Source organism: Fukomys damarensis, unplaced genomic scaffold (genome assembly GCF_012274545.1).
Source record: "Fukomys damarensis isolate Sample0158 unplaced genomic scaffold, DMR_v1.0_HiC HiC_scaffold_25, whole genome shotgun sequence".
NCBI lineage: Eukaryota > Metazoa > Chordata > Mammalia > Rodentia > Bathyergidae > Fukomys > Fukomys damarensis.
In genome coordinates this window covers 10296101-10322670 of record NW_022900937.1, presented here as the reverse complement: position 1 = coordinate 10322670, position 26570 = coordinate 10296101, and the positions used below count along the sequence as shown (strand labels likewise).

The 26570-nt window shown below is 35.4% G+C and overlaps 1 protein-coding gene across 5 annotated transcripts in view; it reads right to left on the bottom strand.

The window, feature by feature from the left end:
• The window catches only part of Tcf12 (transcription factor 12), a 363012-nt gene that overhangs the window by 98920 nt on the left and 237522 nt on the right, over window positions 1-26570 (bottom strand). For all 5 annotated transcript variants that reach the window (XM_010641272.1, XM_010641271.1, XM_010641273.1 and 2 more), the window contains exon 5: window positions 2956-3020. In XM_010641272.1, coding sequence (XP_010639574.1) covers window positions 2956-3020 — 65 coding nt within the window. The remainder of the gene's footprint in view (window positions 1-2955; window positions 3021-26570) is intronic.

Sequence of the window (26570 nt, the reverse complement as noted above, 5' to 3'; positions counted from 1 at the left end):
TCCACATCAGCTTGTGTCTTCCATCATACTTTCTCCTCACAATTGCAATACAGAGCTAAGAAACAGTGACAACATAACCTCTCATCCTTTCAGGGATGAATCCTTTTACTTTTTAAGAGCTCTCCTACCTTCACTGATACTGTCTGTTCTTGCTACAGTATGATCCTCTCTCTGCTCTGCTAAATTTTGGACTTCATCTCAAGGGATGTGCTTTGCTTAAATTTTTCAAAAATGAATCTTTTTTGTGCACAAGTATCTTTAAATCTTGTACACAGCACTGTGTATATTGTATAACACACTCCAGTAACCTTATTGATGTCTTTTGCTTTGGCTTGCCTGGTTGCCAAAATGTTTATAAGGAATTGTCAAACAGTGGCCTTATAATTTATATTTTTGTTATACTGCATGTCCTTACATTTGGCACACACAGTGGAGTAGAATTTCTCAAAACACAAACACCATTGGTCCATGTGAATTTGAATTGCCTGGAGCACTCCCCTAGTACCTTTCTCAACCAAATAAAATAAAATGGAAAAAGGTAAGAACATAAGACTATGAATCTGAAACTACATGTTTAAAGTACCTGTATAGTCAGATCATAGCTAAAAATCTGAAGTATAGGTTTAGGTTCACCACTTGCTAGATAACACAGCTTTAAACACAAACTACTTTTTCACAAGTATGCAGAGTTTAACCTTCAAAGACCTACAAAATTGGTAGAAGCAGAATTTATAAATCCAGTATTCAAATGAGGTAATCACTGTAGAGACAAAATTTTAATCTAGGCCTTCTGATAACCGCCATTTACTGATTTTTCCAGTATATACTTGTCAGGAACTAAGAATAGCACTTTCTTATACCCAGTAAATAACAACTGAATAAGATTATAAATGCACAGTATAAGAGTCATTATTGACTAGCCCAGCTGCTGCCTTAGATCTCAAATCTAGGCACGGACAAGATCGGGCGCATAGTATGGCCGTAGACTAAAATGCAGGTACAAAGAATTTTAAGTCTTGGAAGCAGGATTGGCAGAAAAGTCTATTCAGTGATGTCAGATGGTGGTTTACAGAACACTTTATGTCTAGGGGACTCTGCAGTTAATTTTAATAATTATTTGTGGTCAAAATGACATACGTTAGTTTTTATAATTTTGTTTTCCTCTGAACCTATTCATAGAAACAGAAACTCTGATCATGAAGCAGGGTATAGAGCACATGCCTATAATCACAGTACTCTAGGAGAATATGGCAGTAGACTGCAAGTTTGAGCTCAGATTAGGCAACTTAGTGACTGAACAAGATCCTGTCTCAAAATTTTAAAAAAGGGAAGGGGGTGAGGAATCTAGCTCAGTGTGAAGGTCCTGGGTTCAAAGTTCATAAAACAAATAAAACCTCCATAAGAAACAGAACAAATACACATCTAAGATGTAGCTGAGATCAGAAACGAAATCCAGGACCCTCACCCACAACTCTTAAAAACAATTTAAGATTCTGAAATTCAAACTTGCATCATAAAAAAGAGTGAATTCTTATACCAATTATAATTGACAACTATGAAAACCACAAATCCATGATTGATCTGGCTCAAAAGACAGGTATTGTGCATATCACTGCTAAACATGTCACAGAAGAAATGGTGAATCTGTGTAGATACTCTTACCTTTCAAAAATGTCAGACAATACCTTACCAGAGCCCAGAAGATCAACTGCCACTTTTCTACTGACCTACTGTGACCTGAATAAGCATTTATATTTTTTGGTTCTCTATAACTGTCTATGAGCAGTGTGCTGGTAAATGTTTTTTTGTTGGTACTGGGGATTGGACTTGGGCCCTTGTGCTTTAAAGGCAGGCGGTGGAACCACTGAGCCAAATCCCTGGCCCTAATGTTTAACAACTGGTTAAAAAAAGAGAGACATGATTTGCAGCATTTTTAGATTTCTAGCACATACACTTCTATGATATACAGTTTTAAAATATTAATGTGATATCAACCACTTTGCAATATTCATGAAAATTTAAAAATATTCGGCTCTTGTAAGTTGGTAAGAGCTAGTAATGGATACCACTGGTTATATAAAAATGCTTATAATGAAACAATAAAGTCAATAAAATAATAGACCAATAATTTTATTTTTCTATGAGGAACTATGCAAATACTATTTTTGGAAATAACAGATATTTTAGAGAGGAGTAGGTACTTTGGCTATTCTGTTTCCAGTTAAAATGGAAGTCGGTTATCAAAATTTTTGGTGATAAAGATACTAGGTAAAACTGGGGAAGGGGGATGATTTAAACAAAGGGAACAAAATAAAACAAAGTATTACTCAATTTCTTTAAATAAAGTTTCACATAGTTGTATTAGTTACTTTTTTCATTTCTGAGACAAAATACTTGACACCTACAAGTTAAGAGAGGAAAGGTTTATTTGGCTTACAGTTCATAGAGGTTTCAGTCCATAAATGACTAGCTCCAAATCAGAGTGGCAGGCAAAGACAGCAAAAGAAAAAAGGGACCATAATAGCATCTTTTTGTCCCTTTTATCTTATACAGACTATTTAGGGCAGACAGCACTTGTGCCCTTAATCTGAGTTCTCCTTGATCCTAGCACTGAATCATGAATCAATCCCAGCATCACATTCTAGATCCAGCCACCTCTGAAAAAGCCCCAACTAGGACCACAGGAGGATTCTAAACACAAACCATAACAGTAGTCAAAAATTAAATGAACAAATAATGGTAAAATAATGTGGATTTGTACCTGTCTTATTACTAAAAATGTCTTAACTGTTTAAAAACATGTCTTTACTTAACTGTTTTAAAATAATCTCCTTGGGTTAGGCATGTAGCTCAGTGGTAAAATGCTTTCCTGGGCATGCAAGCAAGATCTTGAGTTCAATCCCTAGCACCACAGGAAAAAAATCAACTCACTGCTTTTTTATTCATAAAACTTACTTGACAGCCTGGTAATCCAGTATCTCTGCTGTACAGGGAAAATGAGCCTCTTTCTGATGTTTTTCCTACAGAATGAAAAAAATAACTTTATATTAAAAATCATTTATTGACAATTCAACTTCTATACTATTCATGGTAATTATCTAGAAGTTTGAAAATTGAAAAACTTAAAAGTTCTAGAAAGCTTACTTTAAATACAGTCAGTTTAATAGTTAATTCCTTCTTTACATAAAAGAGCATGTAAACACCTTATTGTGAATGTGTAATGGTGAAAATACATCCAAAAGAATGAACAAGAACAGATGTTTAAATAGTCCACAATATAATCCATGTACCCACCAGGGAAAACAACTCCCATATTTGCTTCAAATTGAAACTTTCTCCTTCTCTCTTTTAGAAAGTAAAATATAAGTACAGCTCAACTCAAACCCCAAAGTAATTATTATTATTAAGTTGGTGTGTGTTACTGCCACGCATATTTTGTACTTTTAAAGACAAGAGGTACCTTAGTTCACGAACTAAATTTCTTTTACAATTTTGGAAAAGATGATGTTTGTGTTTGTGTGGGAAAGATGACCACAGTCATGTCTTGACACCTGATACAGTTTGCAAATAAAAACAAAATTCTGTCAAACAGTTGTTTGCAAACAATTTAGTTTGCAAACAAAACCATTCGAAAACTGAGGTACCACTGTATGTTAATACACTCAAATGATATCTATTATTGTTTAAAGTTTAATACACTGAGGCAGATGGGATTATATAGATATACCCTTTTGAAACTTGTCTTTTCATGCAACCTTATGTTTTTGAGATAGGGTATATACTGACAATAGACATTAGGTTCACTCAGTTTTAGTTGTAAAATGTCTCATACAAATAAAAGCAGTTTATTCCTCCATTGAAGGACAGTTTATTATTATGAACAGTGTTGAAATAAATATCCTTTAATATATCATATACACAAGAGTTTCCCCCCAAAATAGCAATAATGAAGTAAATGATGTGTACTGTCAGCTTTACTGACATTGCCATTGTATTCAATGATGTCTCGGTACCAATTTATACCCTTCTCGCTGATGTTTAAGAATTCTTGTGGGAACAGTATTCACTTTTAACATGTTCAATATGGGGCCATAATTCATATGTCTCGCCGCTGGTTAGCTCTGAAACTCCAGTGGTACATGCATGACTGTTCCATCAGGCAGCATGGGACAAGATTTTGGTGCTGACAAAAGATAGCAGAACTCTCACTTATTTTCAATACGTTAGTTAAGTATGCTCAATAAAGTGAGCCTGCGAATATAATACAGCTTTTGATATGGTGTTACTAAATAGTATCTCATAAGTACACATGCTGCTTAAAAAGATTTCTGAAACAGATCACAATTTGATGATGATATAAAAAACAGGCAAAATAAACAAGATGACTCTCCCTTCCAAGGTAAAAACAATAATTGTTTAATTAAATCTGATAATTACTCAAAAGGTTTAAAATTAAGACGTGAAGATGACTGTATAAATGTATAGTTGATTAATTTAAAATCTGTGAAAGTGAGTAAGATGCTCAAAATTGAAAATCTTATAAATATATGTACTAAATATTAGGTCTTTTTCATTAAAATATGCATGTTAAATGAGAACCAAGACCTGTCATGTAAAGGTGCAAGATCCTAATGATGAATGTAAATGTACTGTATACTTAAAATATACCAATAAACTCAATGAGAAATTTAAAAAAAAAGAAGCCATGTACATAATAGAAAGCCACCCCCCCCCAAAAAAATGCATGCTATGCTGACTAACACATGTAAATATCTTAAATCTCTAAGTCTGGCATTTGCTAATTCCTTAGATATAGAATGATCCTCTAATAATAGATCTAGTTATTATGAAACACATTATCAGTTAGGTCCAATAAGGACCTAATTTATTGAGTCCAATAAGGATATTTTAGCATGCATTTTAAAGACAGTTCTCCTGGCTTCAGATCAAGTAATGACAACACACACAAAAAAATGCAGATTTATAAAAAAGGATAATTAAGATAGTTTTACATTCTCACTGTAAGTAAATATATTCCACAGAGAGAACATTAATTTGCCAAATATACTTATGAAGTGAAAAATACATAATTTTTAAAGGACGTGCCTTTTAAAGGAAGACTTTTCATAAGAGTCAAGGTTATGCTTTGTGGTTTAGGGTTCTTCTATTGGATAACCTGACATAAAAAAAATTAAAGGATTGTAATGCATATAATTCTGGTACACATCCCTCCTGTAGTCTCATCAGAATGGACTAGAGACTCCTGGAAATGAAGACAGCAGAAACCAAAAAGAAATGCCAATTCAGAGTAACTGCCAGAGAAAGGTTTACTGGGGGGGGGGGCCTAAATTTTTAAAAAAGCCTAAATGTGGAGGTATAACATTTTTCAATGAGATAAGTTAACTCAGAATATATTAAAATAATCCTTTTAAGAACTTATCTTTCTTTAGTTTTTAAAAATTACTGCCTGTATCAACAAACTCTGCCTCATATACTTGGTAGGAGAGAATGTGAGACTACACCAACATTTTAAGCAAATAAGTTAAGACTACAACCAGTGCCTTTAGTCATTTACCACAATATACTATCAGCAGATGTCATAATCACAAAGCTCTTTCTGCTTTGCAAATTCCTCCTGAAATACTGCTTTTTTTTTCTTTTTCTTTTTCTTTTTTTTTTTTAAGTCAAGATCTCTATGTTCTGGGAAGGCCTCCAACTTGGTTTGCAGTCTAGACTGGCCTTGGACTCTCCATCCTCCTGCCTCAGTCTCCCAGTGTTGGAATTACAGGTATGTGCCACCATACTTGGCTCTGAAACATTGTTTTAACAATCAGCACACATTTAAATCCATGGTATAATCATCTTATAGGGTACATATATATCACACTGTATCCCATAAATATGCATAACTACCTAAAATTAAAAACAGACAAAAAGGCTTAGAGTTAAGTAACAATCTACAGTGTATTGTATTTTCATTTAAGCATGCTAGGAAAAACCTTTTAAAAACCACGTTGAGGAGGGAAAGGAACAAAGCAATATATGAATATTAGTCCTACATTTTTTTTTGGTAGCGGGGATCAAACTCAGGTCCTTGTGCTTGCAAAGCAGGTGATGGAACCACTGAGCTAAATCCTTGGCCCAATTAGTCCTACTTTAAAACATCGTTTATTAGTGCCTACTAATGTTAGAAAAGTATTGGATTTCAATGTGGTGTTTTATACATGTGTATATTTTGACCACATTTTATGCCCCAACTGCCCATCCTTATATCCCCTCCCTCTCCCTCTTTCCCTTCCTCTTGTCTAATAAAGTTTCCCTTTTATCTTCTTGGAATCTTTTTCAGATTCTACATATAAGAGGAAACATATGATACCTGTCTTTCTGAATCAGGCTTACTTTGCTTAGTATGACTGTTTTCAGTTACATTCATTTTCCTGCAAATGTCATAATTTCTGTCTTCTTCATGGTAGAGTAATTAACACTCACTGTGTATATATACTACAATTTCGTTATCTATACATCTGTAGATGGGCATCTAGGCTGGCTCCACTTCTTGGTTGTCATGAATTGTACTGCATTATATTTAGGTATGCTGGTTTATGTCAACTTTAATTCTTTAGGGTATATACCAAGAAGTGGTATGACTAGGTCATATGGCAGTTCTATTGTTATTCTGAAGAACCTGAATTCTGATTTCCATAGTGAATGCACTAATTTATATTCCCATGAGCAGTGTACACTATCCCCACCCCCAATTTTTTTTTGGGAGGGGTGCTGGGGATCGAACTCGGGCCCTTGCATTTGCAAGGCAGGCTGCAGAACCGCTGACCTAAATCCCCAGCCTCCCAAACCCTTAAAGTATTCATTGTTTTTTATATCCCTGATGATAGCCATTCTGACTGAAGTGAGACAGAATCTCAATACAGTTTTGATTTATAGTTCTCTAATTACTTATTGCTTGTTTTACTTCTTTTGACAAGTGGCTTGTACAACTCTGCCCATTTTGATTGGGCTATTTGACTTTTTTCTTTTTAGTTCTTTATATATTACAGATAATAATTCTTAGTTGGAACAGAAGTTTACAGTCCCATTTGTTGATTACTACTACTATTATTTCCTGTGCCACTGGAGTTTAACCAGAAGTTTTTGCTTGTACCTATGGCTTTCAAGTGTTTTCCTGGTGGTTTCTAAGTTTTAGGTTCTATATCTAGCTTTTTGATCCTTTTTTTAATAAATGAGAGATAAGGATATAGCTTCAGTCTCCTACATATAGTATATCCAGTTTTCCCAGATTCATTTGTTGAAGAGGCTGTCTTGCTCCCAATGGATGTTTTGGCTGCTTTGTCCAGTGAATCAGATGGCTGAAGCTGAATGGGTTTCTGTGTCCTCTGTGCTGTTCCACTGGTCTACATGTCTGTTTTTATGCCAGAACCATACTTTTGTTACTGGGGGTTTGTAGTATAGTTTGAAAACAGGTATTGTGATGCTCCCAGCCTTGTTCTTTTTACTTAGGACTGGTTTTGCTATTCTGGATCTTTTGTGCTTCATATGGATTTTAGGGTATTTTCTACTTTAATGAATATCATTAGAATTTTGATGGGGGTTGCACTGAATCTGTAAGATTACTCTTGGTAATGTGGCCATTTTAACAGTATCAATTCTGTGGATCTATGAACAAAGGAAATCTTTCCATCTTTTAGTGTCTCTAGTTTCTTTCTTCCATGTTTTATAATTTTCATTGTAGTAGGGATCAGCCTGCTGATCCCTAGATATTTTGTTTTTAAAAAGCTATTGTGAATGGAAATGTTTTCAATATTTCTTTCTCCACCAGTTCATTTATTGGTATATAGAAAAGGTATTGCTGACTTTATATCCTGTCTTAGCTATATCTTTATTAAATTACAATTTTCAAATAGAATCTTTGTTACATATGGGGAGGCTACCCAATTAACAGACTAAGAAAATGCAGATTTCTAATTTATTTTCCTATATCTATCAAAATTTTTAAACCTGTCCCTTTCACAAAGAATATTCAATTCAGAGAAGCAAAACACAATATAACATAAACTGAACATATTACAAAGCAAAAGTTTTTTCTAAATGGGAAAGTTGATAGCTTGCTTTAAAAATTAAACCCTATTCAAATTAGATTTTTAAATGTAAATAATTTTTATTTCACCTTCCATTTTTTAGGAACTAGTTATTTTCTAGGATCATAAAAGTTCAGGAACTCTTAAAAAAATGCAGTCAGTATGTATATAATTTTAATTAGTAAACTTCAGCTGAACACAGCTTAAGAACTATTAGTAACTTAATATGTGTCGTTCCCTGGAACATCTAGGAAAAATTATGTCAAAGAACTTACTGGGATATTGTAGTACAGGGACTTTATGTTGAAGATGTAGATTGAAGTGAAATGTGCATGTATACCATAAGCCTCTTTGGCCGGCTTCTCAGAATAATGTGCACAAAACAGAATATATGCAAGGGATGATCAAAAAATACAATGTATGTTTAAATATGGCATTAATCCCTCTCACAATTCTCCTCCTCACTTCAAACACAATTTTTTCATGGTTCTTGTCAATTTCTGAAACAATTTAGGAATTCCTATTTAGTGTCTTATTTGTGTGAGGTGTGATCCAAAATGTGGTGGAAGGGCAAGTTCATAAAAATATGAGTGTGTCTTCAAGTATTTTATCATGAATCTGGCACCACATGATTTCTGGCTCTTCCAAAAAGTCAAAATGACCTTGAAAGGTAAACATTTTGTATCCCTTAAGAACACTGTGGCAGCCAAGACAGTGCAATTAAATACATTCATGAAAGAGGATTTCAGAGTTGCTTCAAAATGTGGTGAGAATTATGGAATAAATGTGTTTGAAGGAGGGGGGGATATTTTGAGGGGAACTAATGCCAAGTGTTTATATGGTATTAAAGTTTTAAAAAGTATTTTTGATCACAATTCCCAGTATTATAAACTGGTAAGTAATCCTTCATATTTTCAAAAACTGTTTTGTAGTAATTTATCAAGTTAAGTAGATCTAGTAGCAGGCTTATTATTAATAATAATAATTTTTTTTTTTTTTTTGGTGGTACCAGGGATCAAACTCCGGTCCTTGCACTTGCGAGGCAGGCCACCGAACCGCTGAGCTAAATCCCTGGCCCAACAATAATAATTTTAAAACATAAATGATAATATATTCTATTAGTGACAAGTGATAGGTACTGTTAGGAGTATTTTGCTGTCTTCATTCAAAACTGAAGAGTCACGCTAAATTTCACTTAGATATGCTAAAAATGAGATGGTAATTTTTTCCTATCCAAGCTCAGTGATTTTCCCTCTATTTTGGAATTCCTGAAACCCCAAATCAGAACACCAGCTAGGGAGAATAGCATAATATTACTGGATAATACACAAGTATATGTCTATATGTATATCAAGCCAGTAGACATATATAAATATGTATCCTGTGTGCATAAATTTATTTTAATAGATTTATGTGGTTTACATGAACAAGATTATTTTCTGACCCCAAACTAAGAACTACTCAGGAAATAATTCTGATTTATCTATATAGTATTTAAAACACTTAATAGTAAACTTACGAAGTTCAAGAAATTAATTTCCCTAGTGTTTGTGTAAGACACATGAATTATTGAGCTTCAACAGTTACTGTAATAAACACTCACAGAATTTTAAAAAACTGTCATCTCTAATGTAATTCAAGTTATAATTCTTTATTGTTTACCTAAGCTCCAAAAATACAAACTAATGTTAATAACGACCTATAAAGAATTCTTCAAAAGATAATTTAGCGTAAGCTTTTTTGTCAAAGGATACAATTGGTAGTCAAACTGAAACTGAGCAGTAGATAGGGACAGTTCTATATTCCTATTCCTCCTCAATCCAGTAACAAACAATTTAGCACCTGACTAGACAGGAGAACCCAAGTTTGACATGTTGCATCAAACATCTATGGCTTTGTCATTCTGAGAATGGGATTACAAAATGACTGAGATATAAGCTGCTTCCCTCAATGTATGCCAACTAGTGGAAAAGGCTATAACCTAGTAGAAGACCAGGTATCCAACAGTAGGCATGTTTTTTTTTAAATCCCATTGCAGGCAGATGGTGTCACAATCCTTGCTGAAAATGGCATCAGTTTTATTCTTACTTAATATGCAAATTTACACTATAGCAACTCTTTGCAGCAAGGTCTGATGTCTTGAGACCTAGATCCAAGATTAAGCACAGTATAGGTGGTGGCAGAGGATATGATAAGGAATCATCTAGGGCTAGGGCAATTTCTTAAGGTCCATCGAATCAGGAAGAAGACTCCTGTTGTGACTTGAGTGGAGAAATTTGTATCTTATGGTCATACTAAGATAAAGATGAAACTATTCATTTCACAGAGAGGTCTTTGGAGAAGCTGGCAAGAATGAGAATAGTAAAGTCTTTTAGGTAAGTGATTTTCCAACAGAAGTGGTCCTGACAGATAAGCTGTATTCTGCTGTGTGGTTTTACAACTGTCATGTATGCTTCCACTTAAGACTCAGATCATGCTATCCTGTGGCTACAAATGGCCTCAAAGGCAAAAGACAGATACACTGCCGAGGACAAACTGATCAAACACATGTGTCAAGTTGAAGGCCAGAGATGGACTTTTCTTTTGCTAGACAATGAAAATCTAAAGTAATTTTGGTGTTCTATGAACATTAATGTTGCTTCTTTGTTCATTTTTGTAAGACACACTGATTTCATTAATTCAAAGCTACCGTCTATTACATTAAAATGTCCAGGTGCTATAATTTAACACTACACTATCTTTTTCTTAAAATGATAAAAGCTTAACCTAGAAAAATGAATTCCTGGGCACTTCAAAACTTATCTCTCTCAACATTACTATGTTCTAAATTAAATATTTCAATATATAAATCATGTGTTTTTCCACACTTGCTTTTCAGAAAAACAGTGAGATCCTTATATAGGAAAATCTAAATACTTGGGCACAAATCTGATATGGTAACAGTCTTCTTCTTTTTTCTGTACTGGGGATGGAACTCAGGACTTTGCACTTGTCAGGCAGTCGGCAGAACCACTGGGCTAAATTCCTGGCCTTTGGTAACAGTCTTCTGAGCAGACCGTTTTCTTCCACAGATACCTTTGAAAGTTTTTTCATGCATGGCGAACTTGATTCTTTTGTAGGTAATGCTTACCAAAAATTACAACTGGAAATATATTAGCCATCTAGAGAAACACACAATGCTGTCTTACAAAGTGAGCACAACTGTAATGCCACTGGGTGTCACAGAGCAGAGACACAGAATTGTAACAATTGGATTCACCTCTTGGCTCTTCTCTCTCCCTAAGTGAACTGGACAAGTTATAAGTCAATGGCCCCCTCGCTCTTTCAGTACTATTAACTAAGTAACATGTACCTCACATAGGCCTGCACAGTTTAACTAATGCTTATAAAGAACTTGGAAATTCTTGACTGAAAAAAAAACCTCAGCCACTGCTATCATCAGAATTACAGACCTCATTTTGAAAACAACCTGCTCAAACTCACAGGAAAAAAAAAAAAATGAAAGAAGGATCTCAATCTAATAGATTTTTTTTTCCTAAAACAAGAAAAGAGGCAGGGGATTTTAAAATAAACGTCTGCCTATTTTCTTTACAATAATTTAAGTATTACTGGCAAACATTTGTGCCAAGCATGCTGCTGGCTAAACTGAAGATATTTAACTATCTACTGCCAACAAGCACAGCTGCTGGACTCTCCATGTCCTCCTCTTACTCTATGCCAAATTACTCACAGCTATGAATGATGAGGCAGCAACACAGGAAAATGCCAAGTTTGAGTAAGATTAGCGATAACCCAGCGGATCCTTAGAGGAGCAGGTGATTAGCAAGTTCCCAGTTGTAATCACTTTTCTAACCTAGCCATTATATCACCATGTATGTCATTTTAATGCTGTACCAACTTCCTGTTTCAGGCATCAGAACTATAAAGGCTTCCCAATCAATAATTCCCATAGAATTGCTGAAGGACTAATAAAGTATTTTATCCTGATAAGAACACACTAACCAAGGCAATCTAAACATGTTTTAAACATGACTTGAGACTTTTAAACTTGAGAGAAAGTAGTCCAGGATGCAAACATTCACCAATCCAGCTCTTCTTCCTCTCACTTTCTGCTTTTCCACTTAATGTCAGAATCACAAGTTAAATACAAACAAGCAGATGAGCATGAGAAACCTGCCTTTTGGCCATGAAAATGTCCAGAAGAAAATGTTTGACTGGGCAAAGTGGCAAGAAGTCAGAAATTAGGAATGGATAAACAGAGTAGGACATAAAAAATTTTTGATCAATTTTAGTTATTTATCAAAACTTTCTGGACCATTTTATGGTCTAGTGTTACAAATACAAAAATATATTAAAAAGGTGCTTATCATAGGGAGCTAAAGATGTTAATCCCACTTCTCTGAGATGTTTTACTTGACAAGTGAATTTTTAAAGTTGTCCAAGAAAACACATTTAGATTATTATTGTATTGTTTCTTCCCTTTAAATTCAAAATTTAGGTGTGTTTCCTTAATGTCTCTATAGATCTCCAACAACATGCTGTTCAAAATGTTTATATCTAAGAAATGAAGACATTTACTTTTTTCTCATAATTCAACAGATTCAAGTGGGAACTGTCTTCTGGTTGCAGTTCAACAAAAATGTCACAAATGTGTATTGTTTTTCAAAAATCAAATAATTTTGTACCTTACTGTTTATTGCATTCTTAAATAACGAAGGATTTGAAATAATTTAATTGATTGTTTACAACTTTCTAGGTAATAAACAACCTGAGCCAATCCTCCAATACCATAACCCTATCTACTAAGAAATAAGTCAAGTAACAGTCACCTCAACAAATACTGTCGGCCAGAGAAGGGAGAGTTATCAAATACATCTACTTTTTGTATTTCATTTCCTTCTCAATATTACTCTATCTTTGAAATCACATACTTACACAATCTATTCCCCCTGACACCTTCTACAAAATTCTTGTATCAGTCTTTCTCTTAGAATCTTCAAAATATTATACAATAAGCAGATTAAGCTCAATGTTGGGAATTCCCATGATTTTCTCTCATCTTTCTGTATTTTGGCTGTTTAATCTATACCATAACGTTACCAGGCAAAGCCAATGTCCAAGTTTGTTTTTGCCATTGTCAATTATTCAGAGAACACTGGCCTTGAATTCTACACTTGTTGTTTGTGTACCAGGGACAGGTCCTACTCCAAGGCTCATCTATGGCGCAGAGCCATGTGTAAGCAGAGGCAGTGTAAGAGAACTATGCTGTAAAATAGTGGATAACAAGTGATTGTTAATTAGGTAGTTCCCTTGACAGGGAGAATTAGAATAAGAAGGAAAGGAGCTAATCAATGAACTGCTATAATTAATCAACTATCTGGTCATAAACAAGGTTGTAGAATGAAATAAACATGGAAAGGAAAGTCATGAGAGTCCTTTTCTGTTTGTGCAGTGAACTAGCTGTGTGACTTGGATTTGTCTTTAGACCTCTTTAGAACTCAATTGCTTTATCTGAAAAACATGGCAAATATGACTAGATGATTTTTATCTTAATGTTCTAGGAATCTGACATCTTTTGTCAACTAAAATTATCAGGCACCTCCTTTCTGATAGAATGTAAATTTGAGTACTGCATATAGAGAAAAGAGGAGGGCAAACTCCTAAGAAATACACACTTTTAAAACCTGGGATTTAGCTCAGTGGTGCAATTCCTGCCTCAAAGTGCAAGGTCCTGAGTTCAATCCCCAGTACTGCAAAAAAAACAAACAAACATCTTTTGGTATAATGATGTGCTGTTACAAAAATGATGTGTGTGATCAGATCATCATATATTTGTTCTATACTTTTTGAGGTAGTTAACTGTGGATATAACATGTTTAATATAAAAATTGAAGTTAACATACTCAAAACTACCAAGATTTTTATATTCCCAGATTAAGAAAAATTCTAAATATTATTAATAAAATTTCTCAGCCAGCCCAAACTACGGGCCTTCTGTGGAGCCGCGCCATTTCCAGCAAGTGCCACTGATTGGCTCCGACACAGCACCAGGAGGGTGAGTTTTGCGTCATCACCCTGGCTTGGACTCAGAGCCACCTCTGCTGTGCGGCCCGGCCCGAATTATGGGCCTCCTCTGGAGCCGAACCATTTCCAGCGGGAGCCACTGATTGCCTCTGACACAGTGCCAGGAAGTTAGCCGTGCTGGCACCGCTGAGCACCCCCAGCCCCGGATACTAGATCCCGACTGAGCCAGTCCTCGGACGCACTCTGCAGAGGCATGGCCGGCTATAAAGGGTGGTGATGGATCCTATTATGTTCCTGATTGTATCGATAGGGATAAAGGACAGGGATTGATACGTTGAGTTGTTTTCTCAATTATGAAAATGAAAATGTCTATAAAACAATAGAGAATCAAAGTCTGGGACGCAATGATATCAAGAAGATTTAATGACCCAGAGATTGAATCAAGGGCAACCCAACAGCAAAAATAAAGATGAGAAAATACTTAAGCAAGCCACAAAGACAGACTTCCAGTCCACCAATGGCAAACAGTAGAGCAAAGGAGGATGAAAAATCAGATAGTGAAACACCAGTACACTCAGAACTCACAGCACACGAAGTAAAAAAACTGATCAATCAAGCTCTACAAAAATTCAAAACAGAAATTATTTCCCAGATAACCACAGAGATGGTGAGCAAAATGAAAGACATGATTTGAGACTCCAGAATAGAAACTGACAAAAAAACAGATGAGCTTAGGAACATAATAGAAGCCATGAAGGCCCAGCATAAAAAGAAATGGAAACAATGAACACCCAACATAGGAAAGAAATGGAATCCATTAAACAGATTCAAACGGATATCCAGGAGATTAAAAATTCTATTGAAAGCGTGAGAAACAGAATAAAAGATTGCAAAGATAGAATCTCAGATATAGAAGATAGGATCACAGAGAGTGACCGTGAAAAGAGAGGTCTCTTAAAAACAGTAAGGGAGCATGAGAAATCGATCCAACAACTCCTAGATGATGCAAAGAAGAATAACATAAGACTGATAGGTATCCATGAAGTACCAGGAGAAAATGCAAATGACTTTAAAAAGCTGTTCAAAGAATTAATGACAGAAAACTTCCCAAACAAAGGGGAAGAATTAGATATACAGATAAGCGAGGCATATAGGACACCAACTAGCCACGATAAAAAAAAAATCTACACCTAGACATATAATAATCAAGATCCCAGAAACCCAACAGAAGAACAAAATACTACAAGCAGTAAGAGAAAAGAAACAAATCACATATAAAGGAAAGCCCATCAAAATCACAGGAGACTTTTCAACACAAACCCTTTAGGGCAAGGAGAGCCTGGAGTGAGGTATTTCAAGTCCTAAAAGAAAACAACCTACAACCAAGACTGATGTCTCCTGCAAAACTATCTTTCAAAATGGACGGAGAAATAAGATACTTCCATGACAAAGAACACTTGAGAAACTTCATGAATACTAAACCAGCTCTACAAAGAATTTTAAACAATATCCTAGAAAAAAACAAAGAAGATCACAACACCAGGAGGCCCAACAGAGCAAATCAAATAGCCAAGGCAAGAAACTAAAAAGAGAGGACAAAAAATAAAAAGAGTCAACAAAAGGACAATAACATGACAATAATAAGTCAGTACATATCAGTTATAGCTATCAATGTCAATGGCCTCAATTCACCAATCAAGAGAAATAGATTGGCAGAATGGATTAAGAAGTAAAATCCAACAATATGTTGTATACAAGAAATACACCTAGTGCAAAAAAGCCCATAGACTGAAAGTGAAAGGAAGGAAAACAATTCTCCACGCAACAGGAGCCCAGAAAAAAGCAGGGGTAGCAATCTTATTCATAGACAAAGCAAACTTCAAACCAAAACTGATTAAGAGAGACAAAGAAGGCCACTATATCCTTGTAAAGGGAACCATCCAAGAGGAAGAAATGACAATCACAAACATATATGCACCAAATATAAATGCCTCCAACTATATAAAACAAATATTAAGTAACATGAAAAACCAAATAACCACTAATACAATTGTCGTGGGGGATCTGAATACCACACTATCAAAAACAGACAGATCATCTAGGCAAAAAAATCAACAGTGAAATACTAGAACTGAACCAAGCTTTGGAACGTAAGGACTTATTAGACGTCTATAGAGTGTTCCACCCCACAAAATCAGAATATACATTCTTTTCAGCTGCACATGGGTCATTCTCCAAGATAGATCACATACTACCTCACAAAACAGATTTGAATAAATGCAAAAGAATTGAAGTTATTCCCTGTATATTATCAGATCACAGTGCAGTAAAGCTGGAGATCAATAGCACAAGAAACTGTAGGAACTTTACAAACACATGGAAATTGAACAACGCTCACCTGAACAATCAATGGATCACAGAGGAAATTAAAGAAGAAATCAGACAGTTTTTACAAATAGACGAAAATGCCAATACAACATACGTGAATCTATGGGACACAATGAAAGCAGTTCTATGTGGAAAATTCATAGCACTGAATGCCCACATTAGGAAAACAGAGCAAGCTCAAATAAACAACCTAACGATGACTCTTAGACTTCTAGAAAAACAAGAGCAAGAAAAACCCAAAGCTCGAACAAGAGAGGTAATTATAAAGATTAGAGCAGAAATCAATGCAATGGAAACTAAGAAAACAACACAAAAAATAAATGAATCAAAGAGTTGGTTTTTTGAAAGAATAAATAAAATTCATAAACCCTTAGCAAACCTTATCAAAAAAAGGAAAGAAAAGGCTCACATTCATGCAATCAGGGATGAAAAAGGCGAAGTCACAACAGATCCCACAGAAATCCAGAAGATCTTTAATACATACTATGAGGACCTGTACTCTAATAAAACAAAAAACACAGAAGAAATGGACAGATTTCTACATACTTATGAATTACCAAAGTTGAACGAAGATGAAAACATTTTAAACACCCCAATCATAATCAGTGAAATTGAAGATGTAATTAAAAACTTACCAACAAAGAAAAGCCCAGGTCCTGATGGATTCACTGCTGAATTTTACAAGACATTTAGAGAAGATACACTGCCATTACTCTTCAGACTTTTCAATGAAATTGAAAGAGAAGCAATAGTTCCAAATTCATTCCTGGAAGCAATTATCACTTTGATCCCCAAACCTGGGAAAGACGTAACTAAAAAAGAGAACTACAGGCCAATCTCCTTAATGAATATAGATGCAAAAATCCTCAATAAGATACTAGCAAACAGAATACAGAGGATCATCAAGAAGATCATACATCCTGACCAAGTCGGATTTATTCCAGGGATGCAAGGATGGTTCAACATACATAAATCAATAAATATAATACACTATATTAACAAAGTCAAGGACAAGAACCACATGATCCTCTTGATAGATGCAGAAAAAGCATCTGACAAAATTCAACACCAATTCATGATAAAAACTCTGCAAAAAATTGGAATAGATGGTCTATGCCTCAACTTAATAAAGGCTACCTATGAAAAACCAACAGCCAACATCATATGAAATGGCCCAAAACTGAAAACCTTCACGTTAAAATCAGGAACAAGACAAGGATGCCCACTATCACCACTCCTCTTCAATATAGTTCTGGAAATATTAGCCATAGCAATTAGACAAGAGAAAGAAATTAAAGCGATAAAGATAGGAGAGGAAGAAGTTAAACTGTCATTATTTGCTGATGATATGATGCTCCACAATGAAGACCCAAAAAACTCCACCTAAAGACTTCTCGACTTAATTGACACTTTTAGCAGAGTAGCTGGATACAAAGTCAACACCCCAAAATCAATAGCCTTCTTGTACACAACAGACTCACTGAGAAAGAAATTAGGGAAACACTTTTTTTCACAATAGCACCCAAAAAATGAAGTTCCTGGGAATCAATCTAACAAAAGAAGCAAAAGACCTCTACACTCAAAACTACAGCACTCTGAAAAAAGAGATCACGGAGGATATAAGAAAATGGAAAGATATTCCCTGCTCCTGGGTAGAAAGAATCATAGTGAAAATGGCCATACTACCAAAACTGCTACACAGATTCAATGCAATATCAATTGAAATCCCAACACTATACTTCACAGAACTAGAAAGAAGAATCCAAAAATTCATTTGGAACCATAAGAGACATAGAATAGCAAAAGCCATCCTAGGCAACAGACACATGGCAGCGGGTAGGACAATTCCCAATTTGAAACTATACTACAAAGTCACTGTGATAAAAACAGCATGGTAATGGCAAAGAAGCAGACCTGAGCATCAGTGGAATATTGGAAGACACAAAGCAAATCCAGATGCACTCAGCTACCTCATTTTTGACAAAGGAGCTGACCATCCTCAGTGGAGGAAAGATAGCCTCTTTAATAAATGGTGTTGGAAAAACCGGATCTCAACCTGCAAAAGATTAAAACTAGACCCTTATCTGTCACCATGCACTAAATTAAAATACAAGTGGATTAAAGATCTAAATAGAAAAACAGAAACACTAAACTTGCTGGAAGATAAGTTAGGCAGAACTCTGGAAGACATTGGCATAGGAAAAGACTTTATGAACAAATTCTCAGTAGCATGGGAACTAGCAGAAAGAATCAACAACTGGGATCTCATCTTATTAAAAAGCTTCTGCACTGCAAAAGAAACCAACAATAGAACTAAGAGACAACCTACAATGTGGGAAAGACTTTTTACCAGCTGCTCCTCAGACAAAGGACTATTATCTAAAAATATATAAAAAACTCAAAACAACCAGCCCCCCCAAATATAAAGACCCAATTCTAAAATGGGCATCTGAAATGAACAGACATTTCTCAGACAAAGAAATAAAAGCAGCAATTAAATATTGAACAAAATGCTCCACATCACTGGTCATTCGAGAGATGCAGATGAAAACAACATTGAGATTTCACCTCACCCCACAAAGAATGGCTCCTATCAAGAAATCACACAACAACAAATGTTAGTGCGGTTGTGGGGAGAAAGGAACCCTTCTCCATTGTTGGTGGGAGTGCAGACTGGTGAATATATAAAAAACTCAAAACAACCAGCCCCCCCAAATATAAAGACCCAATTCTAAAATGGGCATCTGAAATGAACAGACATTTCTCAGACAAAGAAATAAAAGCAGCAATTAAATATTGAACAAAATGCTCCACATCACTGGTCATTCGAGAGATGCAGATGAAAACAACATTGAGATTTCACCTCACCCCACAAAGAATGGCTCCTATCAAGAAATCACACAACAACAAATGTTAGTGCGGTTGTGGGGAGAAAGGAACCCTTCTCCATTGTTGGTGGGAGTGCAGACTGGTGCAACCACTGTGGAAGTCAAGATGGAGATACCTCAAAGAGCTGGGACTAGAGGTTCCATTTGACCCAGCCTTCCCTCTGTTGGGTATGTTTCCAAAAGAATTAAAAGAATCATACCATAGTGATATATGCGCACTAATGTTTATAGCGGCACAGTTTGTAATAGCTAAAACTTGGAAACAGCCCATCTGCCCATCAGTTGAAAATTGGATAAAGAAGATGTGGTTTTTCTATAAAATGGAATACTACTCAGCCATAAAGAATGAGAAAGTAGATTCATTCATAGGTAAATGGGTACATTTTGAGGATATACTCCTAAGTGAAATAAATAAGTCACACATGTGCAAATATGGAATAGTTTCTCTAGTGTGAAAAACTAAAATAGTACTCAAGATCCTAATGGCGCAATCAGCAATGTGAAATAGGAAGAAAAGGACCAAAGGTGTAGGGGCAGTGAGAAGGATAGGGAAAGGGGAATAAGGGAAAAGGAAAAAAAATGTGAGAAAATTTAAAAATAGAATTAAAGTGTTTGAAGGTGGGAAGGAGAGGAGGGGGTGAAGGGAGGGTGGGGACAAGGGGAAAAAATGAGAACCAAGACCTGGCATATAAAGATACACGATCCCAGTAATGAAAATAACTGTACTGTCTACCTAGAATGTACCAATAAATTCAATTTAAAATTTTAAAAAATAAATAAAATTTCTCACTAGGGCTCAACGGCCTCTACTATATAATGTAGAAATAGCACATTTTGTATACCATAGAAAAAATATAAATATAGACACATCAAAAAGAAATTATTTTATTTTGTTGAAACAGATGGAGAAAGCCCAGAAGAGAGCTTTAAACTGTCATCATAGTGTTCTAAGATTTAAATAAGGTTCTTGCTACAGGTTAGGTGCTCTGAGGATAAAATATGAGATGTGCAATTTTTACCAGGTGGTTTCAACTATTACAATTTACTTTTATCATTGCAGTTTGAAAATAGGTAAAAGCTGGCCTTAACCTCTGAACAGATGAAAATATAAAGTTCACTTGTGGAGGCAATGCAGATTTTTACAAATCCTCAAAGAATATATAAATGGCGAAACAAATCAATTAAGAAAACTATCTGAATAAAATATTTGTTGAAGAGAGGGAGGGAAGAAGGGAAAGTACAAAGGGAGGGAAAGGATAAGGGGAAGGAAAGAAAAGAACCTAAGGAAAAGACACAATATATACTAAATGAGCAGATACGTAGTCCTTATGAACAGAGATGCTAGATACAGACTACCTGGGTTTAAATACCCACACTGTTGCTTACTATCTGTATTCCCTAATCTCTCTGACCCTCAGGTGCTTCAACTGTATAATTCCACTTAAAAAAAAAATTACACTTCACTGGGTTTTTGAATAAAATGTATCTATATATAAAGTAGATACAGCAGTTATAAAATTCAGGGTACCTATATATTAATTATGATTTTTAAATAAAATATACTGGCTAGAAAACCTGAAAATAGGCATCTTGAATATAATTTGGAAAAAATGGTAAATTACAGGAGAGAAAGATTCTAGGGAAGGAATTTAAAGGGAACTTTTGGATAGTTCTAGAGGTTTTAAAATTATTTATGCCTTTCATTTCATTAAATATCATTAAGCCCTACTGGTTTTTCTCTTTCCTTAGCATTAACGGATGTGTACCTCTAGCACTATCTGTATACACAGTCACAAACAATTAACTACTGCACTAAAAAGAAAACAGAAAGCATGCAAGAGCTGGAAACAGTTGAGAGATCTGAAGAGATGTGAAGGTACAAAAGGACACAGTATAAAGTTAATTTTGCTTTTCCTGGTACTGCATATATTCAATCTAGGGCCTCTTGCACATGCTAGTTAAGTGCTCTACCACTGACCTACATGCCCAGACCTTTCCACTTACTTGTAATTTTAAATTCTGAGAAAAGCTCTTACTAAGTTGCCCAGGGTGGCCCTGAATTTGTAACCTTCCTGTCTTAGCCTCCCAAGTAGCTAGAATTATAGGACTGTGCCACCATGCCCGGCTAAAGTGAATTTTATTAGAACTGTAGATTCTGTAATACAGTATAAGGGAAACAGGACAGACAAACCTGGATTTAAATTTGCTTATTCCCCCTTCCCCAATGTTCAAGAAAATAAGAGGAAAGCACTTCACATCTTCTAGTTCCAAGTTACTAGCTCAAGGTAGACTGGCTGTTACCTAAATTTATGGAGGTGGAGAAACTGTCTTTACTTGTAAAAATAAAGACCAGCACAGGAAGTGTGTTAATAGATGTGATGTTAATTACTTAAATGTTTTCATTTAGAGAAGAACCTCCCACCCTCCCCATCCCTTCCTTTCCACAGGTTTCACACAGCCTTGGGGTGGGCCTTGAAGCTTTCTTTGCCTCCCAGGTGCTAGGATTACAAGCATGTGCCATCACACTAGCAAATGGAAGTTCACAAACCACTGTAAAACCAAATGAAAAAAGTCAATGCCACCTCCTCCTTTCTCTCTTTCTTATGATTAATTCATTTTCATAATTTAGATTTATTACATTGTTGATGTGGTTGGATTTAAGTTTCTTGTTTTGCTAGATGTTTTCTATTTGTCTTTTCTGTTCTTTATTTACCTTTTTAGCCTGTTTTTGGATTGAATTTTCCATTTAATATCCACTACTGGTAGATAAATTTACATTTCTCTTTATTTTTTCAGTGGTTACCCTCAGTCTACAGTATTAATCTTTAATTTAACACAGTGTAACTTCCAAAGTCCTTCCTCCTATCCTCTGGTCTGTCATATATTTTACTTTTATAAATTCCACAATACAATGATATTATTATTTTTAGACATTTAGTTCCTTGATAATGTGATTTTAAAAGAAGGAAACATGTGTCTTTGACTTTCATTCTCATTTCCTTGTAGAGATAAGATGTTGGCACATAATGACTCGGATCCCAAATTAGTTTGCTTATTTTTGTAAATAAAGTGTCACTGAACTCAGCTATTTTCATGTATTGATAAACTGATTATGGCCTCTCCCATGCTTTACAAGGGTAAGGTAGCTATAGCAAAGAGCAACCTACAAAGCCCACTCTATACAATATTGGCTCTTCACAGAAAACAGTATGATGATTACTGGTGTATGTTGGGGTTTCTGTCAGGAGTCATATGTCCTCTGCCTGAAAGTCTACCAAGACTTTCTCAGCTTTAAATATGGTGCTGGGGATGAACCCAGGCCTCATACATGGTTGGGCAGAGTTCTATCACCGAGCCACACCACCCACCCCTTGCCTTTCTCTGAAAGCATGTTTTTTAATTAATATATAACCTAGCTGACAGTTTTTAGGTTTTTTTGGTATATTTTAATTTTAGTGCATTAGAGGTATCTCTGTATCACCTGCTTGCTTGCAAAGTTTTTAATAGAAGTCTGCTGCAGTTCATCTTTATTGTTCTGCATATGATATACTTTCTCATCTCTGGCTCCTTCAAGATTTCTCTTTACCTCTGGTTTTCAGTAGTGTGAATACATCCAGGGTGTGTGTGTGTGTGTGTGTGTGTGTGATTCCATTTGACCCAGCCTTCCCTCTGTTGGGTATGTTTCCAAAAGAATTAAAAGAATCATACCATAGTGATATATGCGCACTAATGTTTATAGCGGCACAGTTTGTAATAGCTAAAACTTGGAAACAGCCCATCTGCCCATCAGTTGAAAATTGGATAAAGAAGATGTGGTTTTTCTATAAAATGGAATACTACTCAGCCATAAAGAATGAGAAAGTAGATTCATTCATAGGTAAATGGGTACATTTTGAGGATATACTCCTAAGTGAAATAAATAAGTCACACATGTGCAAATATGGAATAGTTTCTCTAGTGTGAAAAACTAAAATAGTACTCAAGATCCTAATGGCGCAATCAGCAATGTGAAATAGGAAGAAAAGGACCAAAGGTGTAGGGGCAGTGAGAAGGATAGGGAAAGGGGAATAAGGGAAAAGGAAAAAAAATGTGAGAAAATTTAAAAATAGAATTAAAGTGTTTGAAGGTGGGAAGGAGAGGAGGGGGTGAAGGGAGGGTGGGGACAAGGGGAAAAAATGAGAACCAAGACCTGGCATATAAAGATACACGATCCCAGTAATGAATGTAACTGTACTGTCTACCTAGAATGTACCAATAAATTCAATTTAAAATTTTAAAAAATAAATAAAATTTCTCACTAGGGCTCAACGGCCTCTACTATATAATGTAGAAATAGCACATTTTGTATACCATAGAAAAAATATAAATATAGACACATCAAAAAGAAATTATTTTATTTTGTTGAAACAGATGGAGAAAGCCCAGAAGAGAGCTTTAAACTGTCATCATAGTGTTCTAAGATTTAAATAAGGTTCTTGCTACAGGTTAGGTGCTCTGAGGATAAAATATGAGATGTGCAATTTTTACCAGGTGGTTTCAACTATTACAATTTACTTTTATCATTGCAGTTTGAAAATAGGTAAAAGCTGGCCTTAACCTCTGAACAGATGAAAATATAAAGTTCACTTGTGGAGGCAATGCAGATTTTTACAAATCCTCAAAGAATATATAAATGGCGAAACAAATCAATTAAGAAAACTATCTGAATAAAATATTTGTTGAAGAGAGGGAGGGAAGAAGGGAAAGTACAAAGGGAGGGAAAGGATAAGGGGAAGGAAAGAAAAGAACCTAAGGAAAAGACACAATATATACTAAATGAGCAGATACGTAGTCCTTATGAACAGAGATGCTAGATACAGACTACCTGGGTTTAAATACCCACACTGTTGCTTACTATCTGTATTCCCTAATCTCTCTGACCCTCAGGTGCTTCAACTGTATAATTCCACTTAAAAAAAAAATTACACTTCACTGGGTTTTTGAATAAAATGTATCTATATATAAAGTAGATACAGCAGTTATAAAATTCAGGGTACCTATATATTAATTATGATTTTTAAATAAAATATACTGGCTAGAAAACCTGAAAATAGGCATCTTGAATATAATTTGGAAAAAATGGTAAATTACAGGAGAGAAAGATTCTAGGGAAGGAATTTAAAGGGAACTTTTGGATAGTTCTAGAGGTTTTAAAATTATTTATGCCTTTCATTTCATTAAATATCATTAAGCCCTACTGGTTTTTCTCTTTCCTTAGCATTAACGGATGTGTACCTCTAGCACTATCTGTATACACAGTCACAAACAATTAACTACTGCACTAAAAAGAAAACAGAAAGCATGCAAGAGCTGGAAACAGTTGAGAGATCTGAAGAGATGTGAAGGTACAAAAGGACACAGTATAAAGTTAATTTTGCTTTTCCTGGTACTGCATATATTCAATCTAGGGCCTCTTGCACATGCTAGTTAAGTGCTCTACCACTGACCTACATGCCCAGACCTTTCCACTTACTTGTAATTTTAAATTCTGAGAAAAGCTCTTACTAAGTTGCCCAGGGTGGCCCTGAATTTGTAACCTTCCTGTCTTAGCCTCCCAAGTAGCTAGAATTATAGGACTGTGCCACCATGCCCGGCTAAAGTGAATTTTATTAGAACTGTAGATTCTGTAATACAGTATAAGGGAAACAGGACAGACAAACCTGGATTTAAATTTGCTTATTCCCCCTTCCCCAATGTTCAAGAAAATAAGAGGAAAGCACTTCACATCTTCTAGTTCCAAGTTACTAGCTCAAGGTAGACTGGCTGTTACCTAAATTTATGGAGGTGGAGAAACTGTCTTTACTTGTAAAAATAAAGACCAGCACAGGAAGTGTGTTAATAGATGTGATGTTAATTACTTAAATGTTTTCATTTAGAGAAGAACCTCCCACCCTCCCCATCCCTTCCTTTCCACAGGTTTCACACAGCCTTGGGGTGGGCCTTGAAGCTTTCTTTGCCTCCCAGGTGCTAGGATTACAAGCATGTGCCATCACACTAGCAAATGGAAGTTCACAAACCACTGTAAAACCAAATGAAAAAAGTCAATGCCACCTCCTCCTTTCTCTCTTTCTTATGATTAATTCATTTTCATAATTTAGATTTATTACATTGTTGATGTGGTTGGATTTAAGTTTCTTGTTTTGCTAGATGTTTTCTATTTGTCTTTTCTGTTCTTTATTTACCTTTTTAGCCTGTTTTTGGATTGAATTTTCCATTTAATATCCACTACTGGTAGATAAATTTACATTTCTCTTTATTTTTTCAGTGGTTACCCTCAGTCTACAGTATTAATCTTTAATTTAACACAGTGTAACTTCCAAAGTCCTTCCTCCTATCCTCTGGTCTGTCATATATTTTACTTTTATAAATTCCACAATACAATGATATTATTATTTTTAGACATTTAGTTCCTTGATAATGTGATTTTAAAAGAAGGAAACATGTGTCTTTGACTTTCATTCTCATTTCCTTGTAGAGATAAGATGTTGGCACATAATGACTCGGATCCCAAATTAGTTTGCTTATTTTTGTAAATAAAGTGTCACTGAACTCAGCTATTTTCATGTATTGATAAACTGATTATGGCCTCTCCCATGCTTTACAAGGGTAAGGTAGCTATAGCAAAGAGCAACCTACAAAGCCCACTCTATACAATATTGGCTCTTCACAGAAAACAGTATGATGATTACTGGTGTATGTTGGGGTTTCTGTCAGGAGTCATATGTCCTCTGCCTGAAAGTCTACCAAGACTTTCTCAGCTTTAAATATGGTGCTGGGGATGAACCCAGGCCTCATACATGGTTGGGCAGAGTTCTATCACCGAGCCACACCACCCACCCCTTGCCTTTCTCTGAAAGCATGTTTTTTAATTAATATATAACCTAGCTGACAGTTTTTAGGTTTTTTTGGTATATTTTAATTTTAGTGCATTAGAGGTATCTCTGTATCACCTGCTTGCTTGCAAAGTTTTTAATAGAAGTCTGCTGCAGTTCATCTTTATTGTTCTGCATATGATATACTTTCTCATCTCTGGCTCCTTCAAGATTTCTCTTTACCTCTGGTTTTCAGTAGTGTGAATACATCCAGGGTGTGTGTGTGTGTGTGTGTGTGTGTGTGTGTGTGTGTGTGTGTGTGTGTG